The sequence below is a fragment of the Macaca fascicularis genome, chromosome 18, assembly GCF_037993035.2.
Source record: "Macaca fascicularis isolate 582-1 chromosome 18, T2T-MFA8v1.1".
NCBI classification, from domain to species: domain Eukaryota; kingdom Metazoa; phylum Chordata; class Mammalia; order Primates; family Cercopithecidae; genus Macaca; species Macaca fascicularis.
The window spans coordinates 964,344-981,812 of NC_088392.1; the positions used below are offsets into that span (position 1 = coordinate 964,344).

At 49.2% G+C, this 17,469-nt stretch overlaps 2 protein-coding genes across 6 annotated transcripts in view; one reads left to right on the forward strand and one right to left on the reverse strand.

The window, feature by feature from the left end:
• Positions 1–1,258: 1,258 nt before the first annotated feature.
• RBFA (ribosome binding factor A) lies at positions 1,259–12,857 on the reverse strand. Of its 2 annotated transcripts, XM_005586357.4 has the most exons (7): positions 12,665–12,857; positions 10,640–10,682; positions 9,838–10,014; positions 8,754–8,866; positions 5,446–5,530; positions 3,380–3,453; positions 1,259–1,889 (listed from the first exon to the last, which is right to left on the reverse strand). In XM_005586357.4, exons 1-7 carry the CDS (start codon positions 12,820–12,822, stop codon positions 1,508–1,510), a joined length of 1,032 nt encoding a protein of 343 aa, XP_005586414.3. In that variant the 5' UTR covers positions 12,823–12,857; the 3' UTR covers positions 1,259–1,507. The 2 variants fall into 2 exon arrangements, with proteins under 2 accessions (XP_005586414.3, XP_005586415.3); XM_005586358.5 differs by lacking the exon at positions 5,446–5,530.
• Positions 12,858–13,011: 154 nt separating this feature from the next.
• The window catches only part of TXNL4A (thioredoxin like 4A), a 51,930-nt gene continuing 47,472 nt past the window's right edge, over positions 13,012–17,469 (forward strand). Inside the window, exons 1-3 of one of the 4 annotated variants that reach the window (XM_065533582.2) lie at positions 13,012–13,159; positions 13,588–13,827; positions 14,349–14,458. The gene's annotated coding sequence lies outside the window, so the exon portion shown is untranslated. Of the gene's footprint in view, positions 13,160–13,231; positions 13,332–13,587; positions 13,828–14,348; positions 14,459–17,469 lie in introns of those variants that run through there. The other 3 variants (XM_065533585.2, XM_065533584.2, XM_065533586.2) reach the window with 3 other exon arrangements.

Below are 17,469 nucleotides of genomic sequence, written 5' to 3' on the forward strand. Positions count from 1 at the left end.
AAACATGAGCCTTTATGTGTGGTGGACACTTTGTAGCCCAATTTCTGGCTCCCTTTTTTTCTCTCTCTCCTACTCATACCATCATGTGGGATTTTATCTATCCTTACAAATTGTCTTAAATCCATCCTTCTTAGTTTAACTGGCCTTAGGCAGTGGCCTCTCCATTCTGATGTGGAGTATAAACAAATAATTTCCTAGATCTGAAAAAAATCTTGCTTCTGCCATTTGATGACTTATAACAGCTTAGTCCCAGAGCACAAATGAAAAGAAAGACAAGGGAGTCAGCTTCCTGCAGCAGCATCTCCTACAGTCGTTCCTCCGCACAGTGCACATGCAGCTTTCTGGGTAGTGGCCTCGTCACTCACCCACAGCCACTGTCTGCGGCACGTGGCCTGGATCCGGCGGTCAGCACGGCAGGCTGCTCAGTGCTGCAGATCTGCCATCCCTAGGACGTTTCTCCTTTTGGGGAGGAGGCTGGCAGGGCACAGCACCTAAAGCCCCTGCTGCTTCCAGATTCTGCTCCTGCACCATGGGCACCTGTCATGTGCAAATGCTGGGACAGATGCCTTCCCTGTGCCATCTTGATTCTCACAGCCCTGCTGCACCGGCAGAAAGCCGGTGGATGGGATGGCACTGACTCATAGTGCAGAACCTGACAGAATCGAGAGAATTCTGAATTTAGAACCTGACAGCTGACAGGGGCTGGGGCATTAAGAGGGAAGCCGAACTAAATAGTAGCTGACGAGGTATAGAATCTGTGTTTTCTCCTCTGATAAATCCCTGTGTCAGAGGTGACACAAAGAATTCAGTATAAATGAGTCACACTCTTCAGAAGGCAAAGACCAAGTCTGCTGCACATTGGGATGGATTAGAAAATACACTAGGTGGCCACAGGCACCAGGGGAAGTGTTACTACTTCAGGTGCGATGGAACCACGGCCAGAGCCAGGGTCACCAGGAAGCCCCACTAAACCCGCCAACTCACTTTCTGCCCAACCTTGGCCTGAACCAGAAGGTGGAACCCGTTGCACGAAGCCGTGCTAAAGAGGCCAGTCGCGGACGAAGTCCAAGTGCCTACTCAGCAGCTCCAGGGGGTTGGGAGGCCCTGGGGACCCTCTGCTCTCTCCAGGTTTGCAGGTTCAGTTCTCACCCCGGCCACTGCTGTGGCCTGACCCCTCGGGCCAAGCACTCACTGGCACCTGGCAGGGCTCTGCAGGTGGAGGTGGCCACACCAGCATCTCAGAGACACTATTTTACCATTTTCTTTTTGTGAGAATCTGTGGTAAGATGGCCATTTATTTTTTACATTACACACAGTGTATGGGAAAAACAACAGTGACTTCTGTAGCAAACTGTGTTTAGATACACGGAAAAGCTAGAAAACGTCGACGTAACAGAAGAGCAGATGGTTTTAACTCCATCAACTGCCTCAACAAAGCCACATGCTGCGTCACGTGCCAATGCTTTTCCCTGCGAACGTGGGACAGGCAGAGCTGACGCCTCTCCATCTACTCCCTGCTGGCATTGCAGCCGCGGCCATCCTCCGTTGTGCCACCTCCTTTCTCTGCCTCCAACTCCTCTGCGTCCAGGGCGTAGCATTCGTACTCCGGGGCACCAACGAGGTCCGGGTCATCTTCCACGTCCTCGCCCGACAGGTAACTCTTGAGGGAGCTGTCCTGCTCCAGGCGGGGCCTGGCCCTCTTCCTTCCCTTTTTCATCTGCGTTGTCAGCTCAGCCGCATGCCCCTGCCACACCAGGCCCCCGAGCCCTTTATCTTTCCTCCTTTTGTACTCCATAATCTGCTTGTTGAGCGCCTCATGATTGATACCACACACGCTGGAGCTCGTGGCCGGCTCTGTGGTGCCACAGGATTGTGGGGCATCGGCGTCCCTGGGAAGGGAGAAGAGGAGCCTTCACACCAAGCACAAACGGAGCCCCCAATCCACAGTGTCATCGCCACAACAGCACATCACACTTCCTACGTCTGCTCGCCTGAGAACCCTCCCAACGTCTGTCTGAGGGTAACTGGAGACAGGAGTGAAGGAAGGTGGGCTGTGGTTTCAACGTTCTCCAGCATCAGAAGCATTTGGCCAGCACAGTCTAGATGCACCATCCTGTACGCAATAAATGCATTTGCGCCAGGCGCGGTGGCTCACATCTGTAATCCCAGCACTTTGGGAGGCTGAGGTGGGCGGATCACGAGGTCAGGAGTTCAAGACCTGCCTGGCCAACATGGTGAAACCCCGTCTTCACTAAAAATACAAAAATTAGCTGGGCGTGGTAGCAGGCACCTGTAATCCCAGCTATTCGGGAGGCTGAGGCAGGAGAATCGCCTGAACCCAAGAGGCAGAGGTTGCAGTGAGCCAAGATCACGCCACTGTACTCCAGCCTGGGCAACAGACTGAGACTCTGTCTCAAGAAATAAAAAAAATGCATTTGCAACTGCTTTCTCTAAGCATGGCCAGGGCCTCGGGCCAGTTAAACTAGTAGAATTACAGGTGAGGTCTATCAGATCTGCCACTTATTAGCCTTCATGAAGAGTCTATTCTTGGTGAACAGCACCTAATCAAGGCCATGTCACGGCCCCTGTATCATCCAAGGCTCCACTCTGGAAAGTCTCCAAACCCTGGGCTCAGCTCCCTGACCTGCCACCCCCACACTGCCCCTTGCTGACCCAATCAGGCCAGGCCTGCTACAGCATGGAGCTTTGCTTCCAGCTCAGGGATGTGCCTGGCAGGCTGGTTAAACCTAACTCTGGCAGGTGCCCAGGCGATGTTGACGCTGCTGTCTAAGGCCCACAGGCAAGACCTGCTCTAGCAGCTGCATGCTTGCAATGGGGCCCTCCACAAACATCCCAGCACCCGCAGGCTCTGTCAGGCACTACAAGTTTGGAAAAGATGTATATGTGTGTGCACATGCACAGGCCAAACTTCTGTGCCCCCAACCTGCTCTCCCAAGCCCCACCTCCCTCTACCTCCCTCCTCACACACGACTGACCCATCTATGATGTTTACTGCTTCCCGTCAGCTTCCCCTAGTGAAAGGCAGGTTCCAAAGACAGCTGCATCCTAAATGCTAGACCAGGGCCTGGCATACCGGGGGCACTCAATAACAACATGTTGAACGAATGAAGAGGACAAGAGGCCCTCTCCTCACTGAAGGAGTTATAGCAGACACCTCTGGTAGCCCGAGGCCCCCACTGTGTAAACGTGGCCAGGCCACAGCACAGGTCTATGAATATGGGCTGCCAGCCCTGCGGGCAAGTGCCACGGGGTCCATCAGGCTACTAGGGACGTGGAGCTGTGCAGCTGCTGGGGAAACGGCAATTCCACACCCAGGAATCCACCCCAGGGAATCAAAACATACGTCCACATGCATCACCTGAAATCATTTTGTACAAAGTCATCTCTTTCATCCCGGGGTCCAAAGTCTGCGACTGCCAGTAACTTGTCAAGCTACAGAGGAACGCAGAGGGTAAACCAGTTAGCCACATCCCCACCGCCGTACTTACAGCCGGGCTCCATGTAACACCAGTGTTGTTAACTGCAGAGCTTTTGATCAGACTTTGCACAATTTCTGCTATTGACTCTTCCCAAATACGAGGATCTGTTCAGTAGTCTGTGCTTTCAAATACCTTACTGTTACTTTTACATAACACGTTTTCTCTGATAACAAAGTGAGGCTTTTTAAAAACTACATTTTAGACTTGTAAATGTTAGTCAAATTTATGAAGAAACCAGTTAAGCATTAGTTGAATTAAATAACTAACCATTATCTGGTTTCCAAGGTAGTTTTGCAAAATGCTTCAGTTTTGCCACAGAATTTGTGTGCTTGGGGGGAGAAAAGCCTCCAAGCAAGACAAGGTAAAAGATGATGGGGACAGTCACGAAGCCAGGAGCCTAAACTACAAGAGAAAACTGCTCCTCAGCCAGACTCATGGGATGCCATCCACACCATGGCAATGGCCCACAAGCCCTGCTGGACGCTGCATTCCACCCGAACCCTGGCCTGCCTGTCCCCGGCCTCTGGGGGTGTCCTCATCCTGCTCCAAGCACAGCACACACCCTCCCCTGTCCAGTGACTATTCTGGAAGTGAACCCGCAACACCTGATGGGACCTCCCTCCCAGAGACAGGAGCCTGCGGTGCTGAGCTCAGAGACTGGCACGTCCTCCCCAGGGAATGCCTTGCTGATGCCCTCGCAGCACTGTCCTTGATTCCTTACAGCAGGGACTATAACGTCACTCCTTCGCTTCTTTTGCTAGCAAGGGAAATCACGTATCTGTCAAGCTTATTACTTGTACAAAGTTTTTAGTGTTACCTATACACTGATTAATAAAAACCAAAAATGTCAAACTGCATCTTTTTCTTCTGGGGATCCAAATACTGTCTGTCCTATACTGAATAACAGTTACCTATAACACTGCAAACGCTACTCGCTGATTTTTGACGGAGTTTTTGAAGGTATAACATACCTTAATAACTACCAGATAACCACCACCCAGGGAAGTATATATTTACGTGTTTTTAATCTTTATAGCTAAACCATCTCTAAAGCAAGGAAAATGATAAAAGCACTTACAGTTATAGGACAGACCTAAGTCTCATAAGCCCTGATGGTGTGAAACGAGAGTGGACTGATCCATGCTGAGAGGTGGGAGGGAGAGACAGGCGTGGGAGGGAAACTCTGGCCGTGTGAAATTTATACTCTAGTTAGAGCTACAGTGATAAGCACTAAAAAATTAAAACCAGAAACAGCAATTACCTCTGGGGACCTGGGCTGGGAACAGGGGCACAGGAGCAAGGGAAAGCCTCTTCATTTGCACCCTTCTTTCATGACTTTTCATTTGTTCCCTTCTCAATGGTTTCTTCCCCTTTTTTTTTTTTTTTTTTTTTTTTGACACGGAGTCTCTCACTCTGTCGCCCAGGCTGGAGTGCAGTGGTGCAATCTCGGCTCACTGCAACCTCCGCCTCCCCAGTTCAATCGACTCTTCTGCTTCGGCCTCCCGAGCAGCTGAGACTACGGCACGCGCCACTATGACCGGCTAATTTTTTGGATTTTTAGTAGAGACGGGGTTTTGCTGAATTGGCCAGGCTAGTCTCAAACTCCTGACCTCGTGATCCACCTGCCTCGGCCTCCCAAAGTGCTGAGATTACAGGCTTGAGCCACTGCACCCCGCGTCTTCTCTTTTTTAACTGTGCATTATCTTTTCAGGATTTAAAATTTAAATTTAAAATTTTATTCATATAAGCATTTATGTTATAAAAAGTTAATTATTACCTGGGCCCGGTGGCTCACACCTATAAATCCCACCACTTTGGGAGGCCGAGGCAGAAGGATCACTTCAGGCCAGGAGTTGAAGACTAGCCTGGACAATACAGCAAGACCCTGTCTCCAATAAAAGAAATAAAAATTTTAAAAGTTTAAAAAGTTTTTTTGAAACCTTACCTCAGCGAGAGCTGCACTTTTCTTGTCTTTAACAAACACTATAGGTGGCACATTCCTCACGGTCTGCTGGGACATCAGGAGGTGCCTGGGAGAGAGAATGCACAGAGTCTCACAGCTGTGCCGTGACGCTCAGTGGAGAGGTGTGACGGTGCTGAACACAAGATTCAAGATGTCACTAAGAGGCAGGAGTGAGATTTAGTGTATTACTCAGAAATGAAAACGGCAGCCCAGAAGAGTCATCTTCAGCCACAACTACCACATCACAAAAGGATGCAAAATGCATCCTAACTGCAATTTCCTTTACTTTTCTCAATGCAACTTGTGAGATCTGTATAATCACCCGACCTGAACTCATCACCATGGCCGTGGGCTCCAGCGTCTGTGCACTAACAGCCTGTCCTCCCACGCTCAGTGGACACGCCCTGGCACGACACGACCCTCAGGTTCCCAGATATTAGACACAGAAGTGATATTTGTATCACGCACATTACATAATACAGACCTAAGGCCAATGTAGGCACGGCACATATAACCAGTGAAAGCCGTGACCACAGACCTTTGGTACACAGCTATGGAAAACCTTGACCCTAAATCTTGGGTGACCCACAGGAGTTGGGAAGAGCGACATTCAGCTCAACTGAATTTTCTGATACGTAAAAATCGGAAAACAATGCTGTCTCAACACTTGTCAATAATCTCCATTTTCTTGGTTTTGTTAAACAGTAAGAAATGAAATGAACGTTCTCTGATATGCAGTTTCACAGAGCCCTGGGCATCATCATGCATGGTAACGATGCAGGGAAGCCAGGCAGGGTGCCTGGAACGAAGCCCACACGTGGCCACCTTGTCTACGTCTGTCCCCACCCTAAACATGGGGCATAATGAGAAGGGAGGCAGAAAGGAGGAATTCCAGTTCTGAGATTGCTGGTCAGTGAGCCGGATTTCTGCACTTTTTAAACTGAGGAGGAAACTGAATAATTTCTTTATCATCACCCAGCTCAGCAATTCCCAAAATTGTTGGTCCCAGGATCCTTTACAGTCTTAAAAATTACTGAAGATCCCAAAGAGCCGTTAGCTATGTGGGTTCTATCTACCAATATTTACCATACTAGAAACTAAAACTGAGAAATCTAAAAGCTATGTCCTTTTAAAGTCGCTTAAAAACCCACTAAATGCTTACATAGACATTTTTAACAAAAACAGAAAGTATATATTCCCCCCACAAAATCAATGAGAAGCATGGCATTGTTTACATATTTGCACATTCTCCAAGGCCAGCTTCACGGAAGACAGCTGGGATCTCATTGCTGCTTCTGCACTCTGTCCCTCCTCTCACTGAAATACAAGAAGAGCCAGCACAGTAGCTCATGCCTGTAATCTCAGCACTTTGGGAAGCTCAGGCCAGAGGATCGCTTAAGCCCAGGAGTTGGAGACCAGCCTAGGCAACATAGGGAGAGCCCATCTCTACAAAAAATACAAAATGAGCCAAGCACGGTGGCGCGCACCTGTGCTCCCGCTGTATGGGAGGCTGAGGCAGGATGATCACTTGAGCCTGGGAGGTTGAGGCTGCAGTGAGCCAAGACTGTGCCCCTGCACTCCAGCCTGGAGACAGAATGAGATCCTGTCTCAAAAAAAGCAAAACAAAAAAAAAAAATCAGGCCTCCCAGATATGTGTTGGGAAAGAGAGAATTTAACAGCTCTGAGAAAAGTATGGATCTTCTTTGTCACAAAAATTCAACAAAAGTACTTTATTAAAGGTCAGTTGTTCCAGCCTGGCCAACATAGTGAAACCTCATCTCTACTAAAAACACAAAGATTAGCTGGGCATGGTGGTGGGCGTCTGTAATCCCAGCTACTCAGGAGGCTGAGGCATGAGAATCGCTTGAACCCAGGAGGCAGAGGTTGCAGTGAGCCACTATCACTCCACTGCCCTCCAGCCTGGGCAACACAGCAAGACTCCATCTGAAATAAATAAATATATAAACAGCTGCAATGAGGAATCTGAAACCACACCAACGAACCTGTCGCGCTCTGCTACATTAAAACTCACCATCGGGCTCACACTGTGAATCTACCTCTCCGCGTGCGGTTTTGTAACCTCGTGCACTGGTCATTTGGAAAACAACAGTTCACCTAGTTATGCAGATTTTAAAAGCGTTGACACGGTTTACCACACGACAGCACGTTTGTTAAGGTCGGTGGCTGCCAATCTCATCAGAGGAGTCTCAAGTACCTAGACGTTGTCAGGCTCACAGTGGTGAATACAAGTTCCCTAAAATTCTGATCTTCACTTGAAAGCTTCAACTGTATCACTGGCAACAGATATGGTCCGTTGTTGGCTCTGGAGTGGTGGGTTCACTCACTCATTTCTGAAGGAATGTCTGACAGACACCCAAACTGAACGGTGTGCTCACTACGCTTTTCTGTTCAGCACTCTCCAGACAGCAAGTCACTTACATGTACTTCCCATTACAAAAAATATTTAAAAGACATGCTCAAGGGTCAAGATTTAATACAATTAATAATGTTTTACAAACTGTCTCGGATTTTAATTTTTCTTGGAGAAACAGGGTCTTGCTCCACTGTCCAGGCTGGAAAGCAGGTACCTTCTCATGGCTCACTGCAACCTCCACCTCCTGGGCTCCAGTGATCCTCCTGCCACCACAAATTCCTGGGGTGACAGGAATCCAGGGGATACTTCCCACCTCAGCCTCCCGAGTAGGTGGGACTACATGTGTGTGCTGCCACTGTGCCTGGTTAACTTTTTAATTTTTTGTAGGAACGGGGTCTCGCCATCTTGCCCAAAATGGTCCTGAACTCCTGGCCTCAAGGGATCCTCCCGCCTCGGCATCCCGAGCTGCGGGGATTACAGGTGAGAGGCACCGTGTCGAGTCTCATCTGGGATATTCTTAAGTAAAAGTGACATCGTCTTTTACTCTAGGCTTGTGGCGTGGCGCCCCACTGCCCTGGCTGGCGGCATGGCACCAGCAGTCTTCCCTCACGGTTCCTGCATCCTCAGGGCAAATGTCAACACAGCAGGAGAGGTGAAACAACGTCTCACCCTAATGAACTCCCTGACAGGATCTCCAGATCCCTAGGGATCCTGGCACACTTTGAGAAATGCTAACCTACATTACAGCTTATATGAGAAAAGAAATTATACTATGAACTTCAAGAAAATGCTTCCAAAATTTTCTTTAAAAGAAAAAATACTCAACGAAAAGTTAAAGTTCACCTACAAGAGAAACAGCTGAGACACGGAGGGTGTGAGCAAAAAGCAAGTACATTCAGAAAGCAAAGGTCGTCACCTCATGGACGCGGCACTTCTCTGCAGGACAGCCTCCATGTGTGCGTTCTGCTCGGCAGACAGCGTTGTCTTCCAGTACACTCGGCAGGCTGAGAAGTCTGGAGTCAGGGAAACCTGAGACCCCACCCCGCACAGGTCACTCTTTAGTTTTCATGGGTTTTCAAGACAAACAACAAGGAGATGAAAACCACAGCTGCGGACGCCCCTCCCACCCAAGCCAGGGCTCTGGCACATTGCTGGAGGCCACCACCTGCTGCCGCACACGCCCCCATGTGAAGTAGGGCCCCAGAACCCAAAACCTCCCTCCCCGCTTCACCAGGTCCTGCAAACCAAACCACCTGGTTTGCAGAACCAAACCGGAATCCTGACCCCACGCTTGCCTCACAGCCACTTGCCCTGGGACGCTAATCAAAAATGCTTGATGCTGCCTTTTCTCCTCACAACTCAGAGTGGGCCAGAGGAAGTCATCGCCTGTACCTCTGTACTGAGGTACAGGCAGACGCATCCTCTTCCCAAGGCAGGCTTAGACCTTCTACTATCTGACAACATGCCAGGTGCTGATGGGTCACAGGACTCCCGCCTTCCAGTGAGACATCTGCCTCTGCACAGCAGACACCCACCACCTGTCTTCAGGGCTCCAATGACCAGACTGAGTATCACCTCTGCAACCCAGAACTAAGACTTTGTAAGTGCTCAAGTGGCTTTTTTTTTTTTTTGAGACGGAGTCTCGCTCTGTCGCCCAGGCTGGAGTGCAGTGGCGCGGTCTCGGCTCACGGCAACCTCCGCCTCCCGGGTTCAAGCCTCAGCCTCCCGAGTAACTGGGACTACAGGTGCTGCCACCACGCCGGGCTAATTTTTTGTATTCTCAGTAGAGACGGGGCTTTACTGTATTAGCCAGGATGGTCTTAATCTCCTGACCTATGATCCACCCGTCTAGGCCTCCCAAAGTGCTGGGATTACAGGCGTGCGCCACCGCGCCCAGCCTAAAGCGTCTTTTTTCAATTGTCAGGCAAGACTGGGCCAGGTAAAGTGAGTGCCAGGCCTGCTGTCTCAACCCATTTCTTCTCTTTAGCCACGTAGCCTACCTTGGAAAGCTCCACGTTAAGGTCATACAGCTCCTGACTCACTTCCGGGGTGCACAGCAGGTCTGTCAGTGCCTTATAGAGGAGACCGTTCAGGGCCCTCATGCGCACGTGGTCTTCCTTCCTGGTTTTCTTTGAGGTGGTCTTCATGAGGAATTCCAACTTGGATGGTTTGTAAGTCTCCATCAAGAAGAAGAGCACACCCCAAGGTCAGCGTTACAACTCCAAACTCACCAACTCACACGACAGGGGCTGGGAAGGGCTGGACAGGCAGCCTCTCAGCTGGATGAGCGGCTATCACTCTTAGCTGCCTCAGCTTTCATTAACATAAAGTTGGATAAACCGGGATCCTTTTAGATTTTTACCTGGTAACCCTCCAAGATTAAAAGTACTGCAAGTAAATATTTTCTCAAAAAAAGTTTTTGTCGAGATATAATTCACATACCATAAAGTTCACCCTGCCAAAGGGAATAATTCAGTAATTTTTAGTATAAGTGATGTATTTATTTTTCAGAATGGGAGCCATATATTGCATAAACTTTTATGGTACACACACTAAAAACTAAATGGATACTACCATATTATAATTTGATAAAAGATACGACTTTCTGGAGAACATTAATGTCGGTACTTTTTTTTTTTTTGAAAAGGTAAAAACTCCATGTTGCCAATGGCATCCAGTCGCATCCACACAGACACTGTCCCCTCCAATACAGAAACGGAAAGACCTCCAGGTGAGAATTTTGCCAACTTTTAAACCTTCACTCCCATCAAGATTATAAAGTGGCTCATGGTTTATACTCACCAAGTGAGAGCCCAAGGAAGGACCTTCATACCAAAACTTTTTTCTTTGGGGAGAAAATAAGCATTATGTTAGTGATGGCAAAGTCAAAAAGTTACATAAGCTAATTTAAGAGGTTATGATACCATAACTGTTTGTAAGGGGCTAAACTTAGACGTTACGTTACTGTCCATCTTAAAAAATTTCAGTATTTAATTGACAACAACATGGGTTGTGGGCAAGAGGCTGAAGATGGTTTTAATTCAACCTCATATTCTCACCTAAATTCTACTTCTAGTCCCAAGGTTTGAGGGAAAGACACCCACCAAACTGCACAGAAACACTGTACTCTAATTGATCAAGACGTTTCCCATGGAAGTTCAGGTAAAGGATTCGGATGCTGTCACAGGCATAGACTGAGACTGAACAATTAAGCAAATGAAAGGTGGCAGCCACGCTCACTACTGGAGTGGGACTTACAGATAAGCAAGGAGGGGAGGCTAGAATGATACACACAGTAGGTTCTGGAGTTGGAGACAGATATACATAAAAATGTTTATAGGTGCATATTTACACGAGGGTGAACAGGAACACATATATCCTTTCATCAGATGAGATGGCCTAAAGACAGACACCCCAGAAGCAATGAACACACCCAGCACCCATGGTTTCTAATCTCTCTCTCCAATAAAAGGAACGAGGGCTCCTTGGAGAAATGGCTGATTTTAGGGCTGCGGTAGGAAACACACAAGATGAGCCTGGAGCATCTTGTAGTGCCAGAAAGCAGGTAAGTGTTTTAACACACACAAAAACCCAGCAAAATGCCATAATGACAAGGGTATGGTAACAGCACATAGGAGCTTAGAGAGCTGCTAAGGGCCAGAGCTGGAAACATTTGAACAAAACTAAGTAACACAGGATTATAACCCACGAGTTCTTGGTGATATGAATTAATTAATAAATGGGGTGAAGAGACACATCCTCTCTGCAGAATGCAAATCACTTAGGACAAAATTCCCCACTCCTTAGGCATGGGCTGCACACAGCGACTTTCTCCTAGAGTACAGTAAGGGGGCAAAAAGAGTAACTTTAAGGTAGAGAAACCTGGCAAGCACCTCACGCAGGGGATCACGGCCAACGTGGACCCTGGATACGGTGCGATGAGAATGGCCTTTACCTCTAGTCTTCCTCCCCAAAATCCATAATCCACATCTAAGCATTAAAAAAAACAGGCACATTCCAACAGAGGGGCATCCTGCAAAGCACCTGACCAGTACCCCTCCAAACTGGCACAGCCATCAAAAACAGGGACAATCTGGGACACTACTCCAGCCTAAGGAAACAAGACAATTCAATGTAACGTGGACCTTGGGTGAGGACCTGGGACAGCAAGGGACGGCACGCAGAACCAAGGAAAAGTGAATAAAGTACAGGCTTCAGTTAGCAACAATCTATCAATATCGGCTGGAGAAGCTAAAGTCCGACGTTAATACAGGGGGAGCTGGGTGCCAGGACACATGATCTCGGTACTATTTTTGCAATTTTTCTGCAGGGTCTAAAACTGTCTTAAAAGTAGTGTATTAAAGTAGAAAACATACACCCATCTACCATACTTAGAAGAACTAAAAGCAGCGTGAAAAGTCATTATATTTTATTGTACTTATCTTTCATCATTTAAACATACTAATTACCATGACAAGCTTTAGTCTTCAAATTAACTCCACACAGAAAGTCAACATTAGCAACGAAATTCTTATATTTTTTCATTTTTCCTCATTTCCTGAAACTAATCTCCTGAAAAATACGTCCGGTGACAAGAATAAAAATAAACACACATTGTCACTTTGTTTTTTTAACCCGACACACGTCCACGAACAGAAAAACTGCGAATGTTGACAGTGAGAGCTGAACTGCTGCAGACCCCAGGAGTCAGGAACTGGCGACCCAAGCCGCGTGGGCGCAAGAACGCAGGTGGGCGGACACCGCAACCCGGGGACACCGCCCCCCAGGGAACACCGCGCCCGAGGACACCAAACCCCGCCGCATTACTTGGTTTTCGAGGCAAATTTCTTGAGCCAGTTCTTGCAGAAGACAGCAGAGCCGTGCACTCCCCGCGCGCAGCCCGGAAGGAGTGCAGCATCCCGGCTACGGAGCAGGCCCCGGAGACCCGCGCGGGAGCCCCACAGCCCGCCCGCCACAGCCCACATGGCGCGGCGCGAAGACCCGGCGCAACCAGGGAGACAACGGGCGCAGGCGCGGAGCGACGACAGACGCGAGGCTGGCGGCGTGTGGGCGGGGCGACGGCGCGGAGCGCAAGGACGACCTACGCCGGGCAGGCGGCGTGTGGGCGGGGCGACGGCGCGGAGCGCAAGGAAGACATACGCCGGGCAGGCGGCGTGTGGGCGGGGCGATGGCGCAGGGCAGGGCGAGGACAGACGCGAAGTAGACGGCGTGTGGGCGGGGCCACAGCCCGGGGCGGGGTGAAGACTGGGTACATGGCGGGCGGGGCTACGGCGGCGGAGGGGCGAAGGCCGGAGGCTGGCGGTAGGTGGGCGGGGCGAAGGCCGGAGGCGGGCGGCAGGTGGGCGGGGCGAAGACGGACGCGAGGCGGGCGGTGAATGGGCGGGGCGAAGACTGAAGCGAGAAGGACTGCGTGAGGTGGGCGACTACCGGAGCTAGGCGGGCGGCGTGTCGGGGGGCGTGAAGACAACCGCAGGTGGGCAGTGTGCGGGCGGGGGACGGCGTGGGGCGGGGCGACAAGTGCTAGACGGGAGACAGGGGGCGGGCGGCAAAGGGGGCGGGGCGCGAGGCGGGGCCAGCGGGAGCGGGGCGTGGGGAGGCCTCACGGGCGGCGCGGAGGGTGTGCGCCGCGGGGAAGCGCGGGAACCGCTCGGTTTCCTGGCACTGCGGAGCTAGGGAACGCGTTTTGTTTAAATGCTGGGAACTGACGTAGTCGGGTTCTCTGCACAAAGCAACGAAGGCATCGAAGCCTGGAGACCTGGGCAGGGCCGCTGTCGGCGGGAGGCTGCGAGGCGTCCATGTTTCCGCCCCTGGGCCCTCCAGGTCTTTGCTCCTGCGCCGCCTCCTCCCCGGGCACCCAGAGAAAAACCCCAGATTGGGCGTCCTCCCCAGAAGTGGTTTCGCCCCGCCCGCTTCCCCGGAGTCAGCGTGGCCTAGCGGGGAAGCTGCTCCCCGCGGGTGTGGACAGAGAAGTGAGCGCGACCGCAGCGTTGGGGATGTGTGGGCCGTGACGTCCCGAGGCGTCTGCTGTGGTGTGAGACACGTCTGCGTGTATGTGTGGGCGCGTGTGGAGGTGTGCATGTGTATGTGTGCGTATGTATGTATGTACGTGTATTGTGTATCTATTGTATGTATGTGTGTATATATTGTCAATGGAAGAAAACGACAAGACAAGCCTCTAATCATTTTAGGAGATTTGCCAAAGTTAAGGATGCACCCAGGAGACACGTCTATGCCTTTCTCCAAAGATAAGATTTTGAGGGCTTCAGATTTAAAGGGGAAAGGGCGGAGTATTGAGAAGCATAGATTTTTCACAAACAAAAGGGGGCAGAGGAGAAATGTGGGGAATCTGCATTTTACGTAAGATAACGCAGACAAAGTGGGGTAGGGGAACAATCAGATGGGCTAGGGTGACTGCACCTGTAAAAATAAGCTATCAATTTGCATTGCCATGGTTACGTTTTATTTTTGTTTTTATTTTTTTGAAATGGAGTCTCCCTCTGTCGCCCAGGCTGGAGGGCGTGATGTCCGCTCACTGCAACCTCCACCTTCCGGGTTCAAACAGTTCTCCTGCCTCAGCCTCCTGAGTAGCTGGGATTCCAGGTGAGTGCCACCACACCCTGCTAATATTTGTGTTTTTAGTAGAGACGGGGTTTCCCCATGTTGGCCAAGCTGGTCTCAAACTCCTGATCTCAAGTGATCCACCCGCCCCGGCCTGCCAAAGTGCTGGGATTACAGGCGTGAGCCACAGCGCCCGGCCACCATGGTGAAATTTGAACAGCTCACCAGGAATCTCTTTGTGGGCAAAATATGGGGGAGGCGTGTAGCCTTTCATCTTGTAGCCATCTTATTTAGGAAGCGAAAGGGGGGGAGGCAGGTAGGTTTGCGTGACCCAGTTCCCAGCTTGACTTTTCCCTTTGGCTAAATGAGTTTGGGGTCCCAAAATTTAATTTCCTTTCACATTTCCCCCCTTTTTTTCTTTAAAATCTTTTGGAGAAAAGCATTTTAAAAACGAATTGGGTTTCTGGCCTCAGGTTGTTGCTTCTTTTTTCCCACCTGCTGGTTTGTCGTTGCTAGGATGGTTTATTCCTAGAAGTTCAGGTCCTACATCACTAGGAATGCTCATTCCTAGGAGGTCACGTCCCACGAAGATAAAAAACAGAGAGAAAAGGAAAAAAGAAAGAGGAAAAAAAGAAAAATGTATAGGGACCTAGGCCAGACCTATAGCAACAAAAGGAGGGCAAAACTGGAAGCTGGGTCAGGCTATATTACTACCTCCTCAACTACAGCAATTCTCTGGGCAATCATTATCCTAGCCCTTTCAGCTACACGTGGGCTTATTTGCAAACATATACCGTAACAACATTATAAGCAAAAACAGGACAGATCAGAAATTATTCTTATAAGTACCAAGTTCCCCAGAATCCAAACCAACTGCTCAACCAATCAGTGAGGGTTTTGGATCTGACAGGTTGATTATCTGGGTTTTCACATCAGTCATAAGCCGGGTTATGTTCTTCGATATCTGGAATATACACACAACATTCCATTGTTATGATGGTGCATGTGCCCCCTTGTGCTGCTGTTAACATATCTAAAGCCATATGATTTTGCAGCACAGCTTTCCTCATAAGCATGACCCCATCGTTTAGGGCCTTTTGGGTGCAATTTGTTAAGGCTTCTGTATCCCATATAACATCTTCAATAGCGATCTGTGGTACAAAGCTTGAAGTTAAATGATCATACTGTTGGAATACTGAATGTGTCCAATGAGATTGTAAATGAAAAAGGTTTGCTGTTTTTGGCAGGGTCTGCATTACTCATCCTTGTGCCCAAGCATAACCTAGGGAGCATCGTCTCAACCACCCTGGAGGTGACCACGGCCATAAATTAGTGCCAGATAGCCAATATGTCCCATTTGGAGCTAGCCAGTAAATACTTGGTTGCTGCACCCAGTCGGTGGTATGCTAGGCAGTGTCTCGTAATATGGTAATGTAGTCACAACATTTCTCCTGCTGTCCACCACATATCTCTTCCTACTGTTTGGCCACAGGTCTTGGGTGGGATTTCTTTGCTACCAGCAAAAAGGAGCATTTTGGCTGGGTTGGCCAAACGAAGGGGTGAACCAGATAAATCCATCCCAAGTTTGCATTATTCCATTTTGAAAAGGCCATTGTTTGGGGCATGGTCACCACTTTTAATTGGGGAAATGCTAAAGTGAGAGCTAATGAGCTGGTCCTTTCCATTGAAAAACTTTTCCCATGTCCCTTGTTCTTAAAAGTGTTTTTATTTATTCATTTATTTTGACATGGAGTCTCACTCCATCGCCCAGGCTGGAGTGCAGTGGCATGATCTTGGCTCACTGCAACCTCCAACTCCCGGGTTCAAGCAATTCTTCTGCCTCAGCCTGCCAAGTAGCTGGGATTACAGGCGTATGCCACCACACCTGGCTAATTTTTGTATTTTTAGTAGAGTCGGGGTTTCACCACGTTTGCCAGGCCTGGTGTGAAACTCCTGATCTCAAATGATCCACCTGCCTCGGCCTCCTAAAGTGCTGGGATTACAGGCGTGAGACACTGCGCCTGGCCAAGAGTTTTTTTAATGGGCCGACTATATATATTGTCTTTTGTTATGCCAGCACAAGGAATACCAGACTGTGTTTGTGATGTAATAAATTTTTGGTATTCTATCCAGTCCTGACCTTGGAAGGAGGATACCCACTATGGGAGGCTGGAGCCACCGGAAAGAGGCGTGAGTCCACATATCCAGCAGGTGTTATGTAATCTGTCTGCAGAATCCTGAGCCCGTTGTAGAAATCGGTTTGTTTCGTGGGCGGCAGTGGCAAGAAGGTGAAGGGATACATGATTAATAACAAGGTTTTGAAATTAATCTTAGTTACTAAAGGGTGTTAAATCAGACAAGGCAAGTGCCTTGTTCTTTATTAGACAGCAGATGACGGTATATCTAGGACAATAATTGTAATGGTTATTGTACAGTAAACATAGGCATTTCTTTGTGTACAGGCCTGGTCCTGTGTCTTGGGTTTAAGCAGTCCACAACAGCTGCTGTCTGCTTCTCATCCTGGGTTGAAGGTCAGTGTTTAGTGAAATGGAGGCAAAGGTCTTTGGTGGGAGTTACAGTCCACTCAGGAGGTTGGGCCTTAAGATGACAGATGTGAATCCATGAGTCTACACCCTCTAATTTTATGGGACGTAGATTAGTCAATAGTACCTGGTATGGGCTCTTCCACTGAGGGAAGGGAATTCTGTATTAGATGGCTTTTCCAATAGACAAAATCTCTGGGTTGCAGACTGTGACCAGGCACCCTATCTTCATGGAGCACACTATGAAAGGAATTCTTTACCAAATCTTGGCTTTTCTTTAAGGCGATAAGTCCCTCACAATACTGCAATATATCTCCCTTGAGAAAAGTTGGGTTATGTTTGTTCCCATACACGTGGGCCTCCATTATTATTTCTTAAGGACACAGGTGTTTTCCAAAAGGGGTGGATTGGAGTTTAAGCAGCACTAGGGGGAGTGCTTTGGTCCAGGGGAGGTGAAATGCTGGAGGCGAATTTAGCCAGTTGTGCCTCTCCACTAGGCCTGAGGATTGG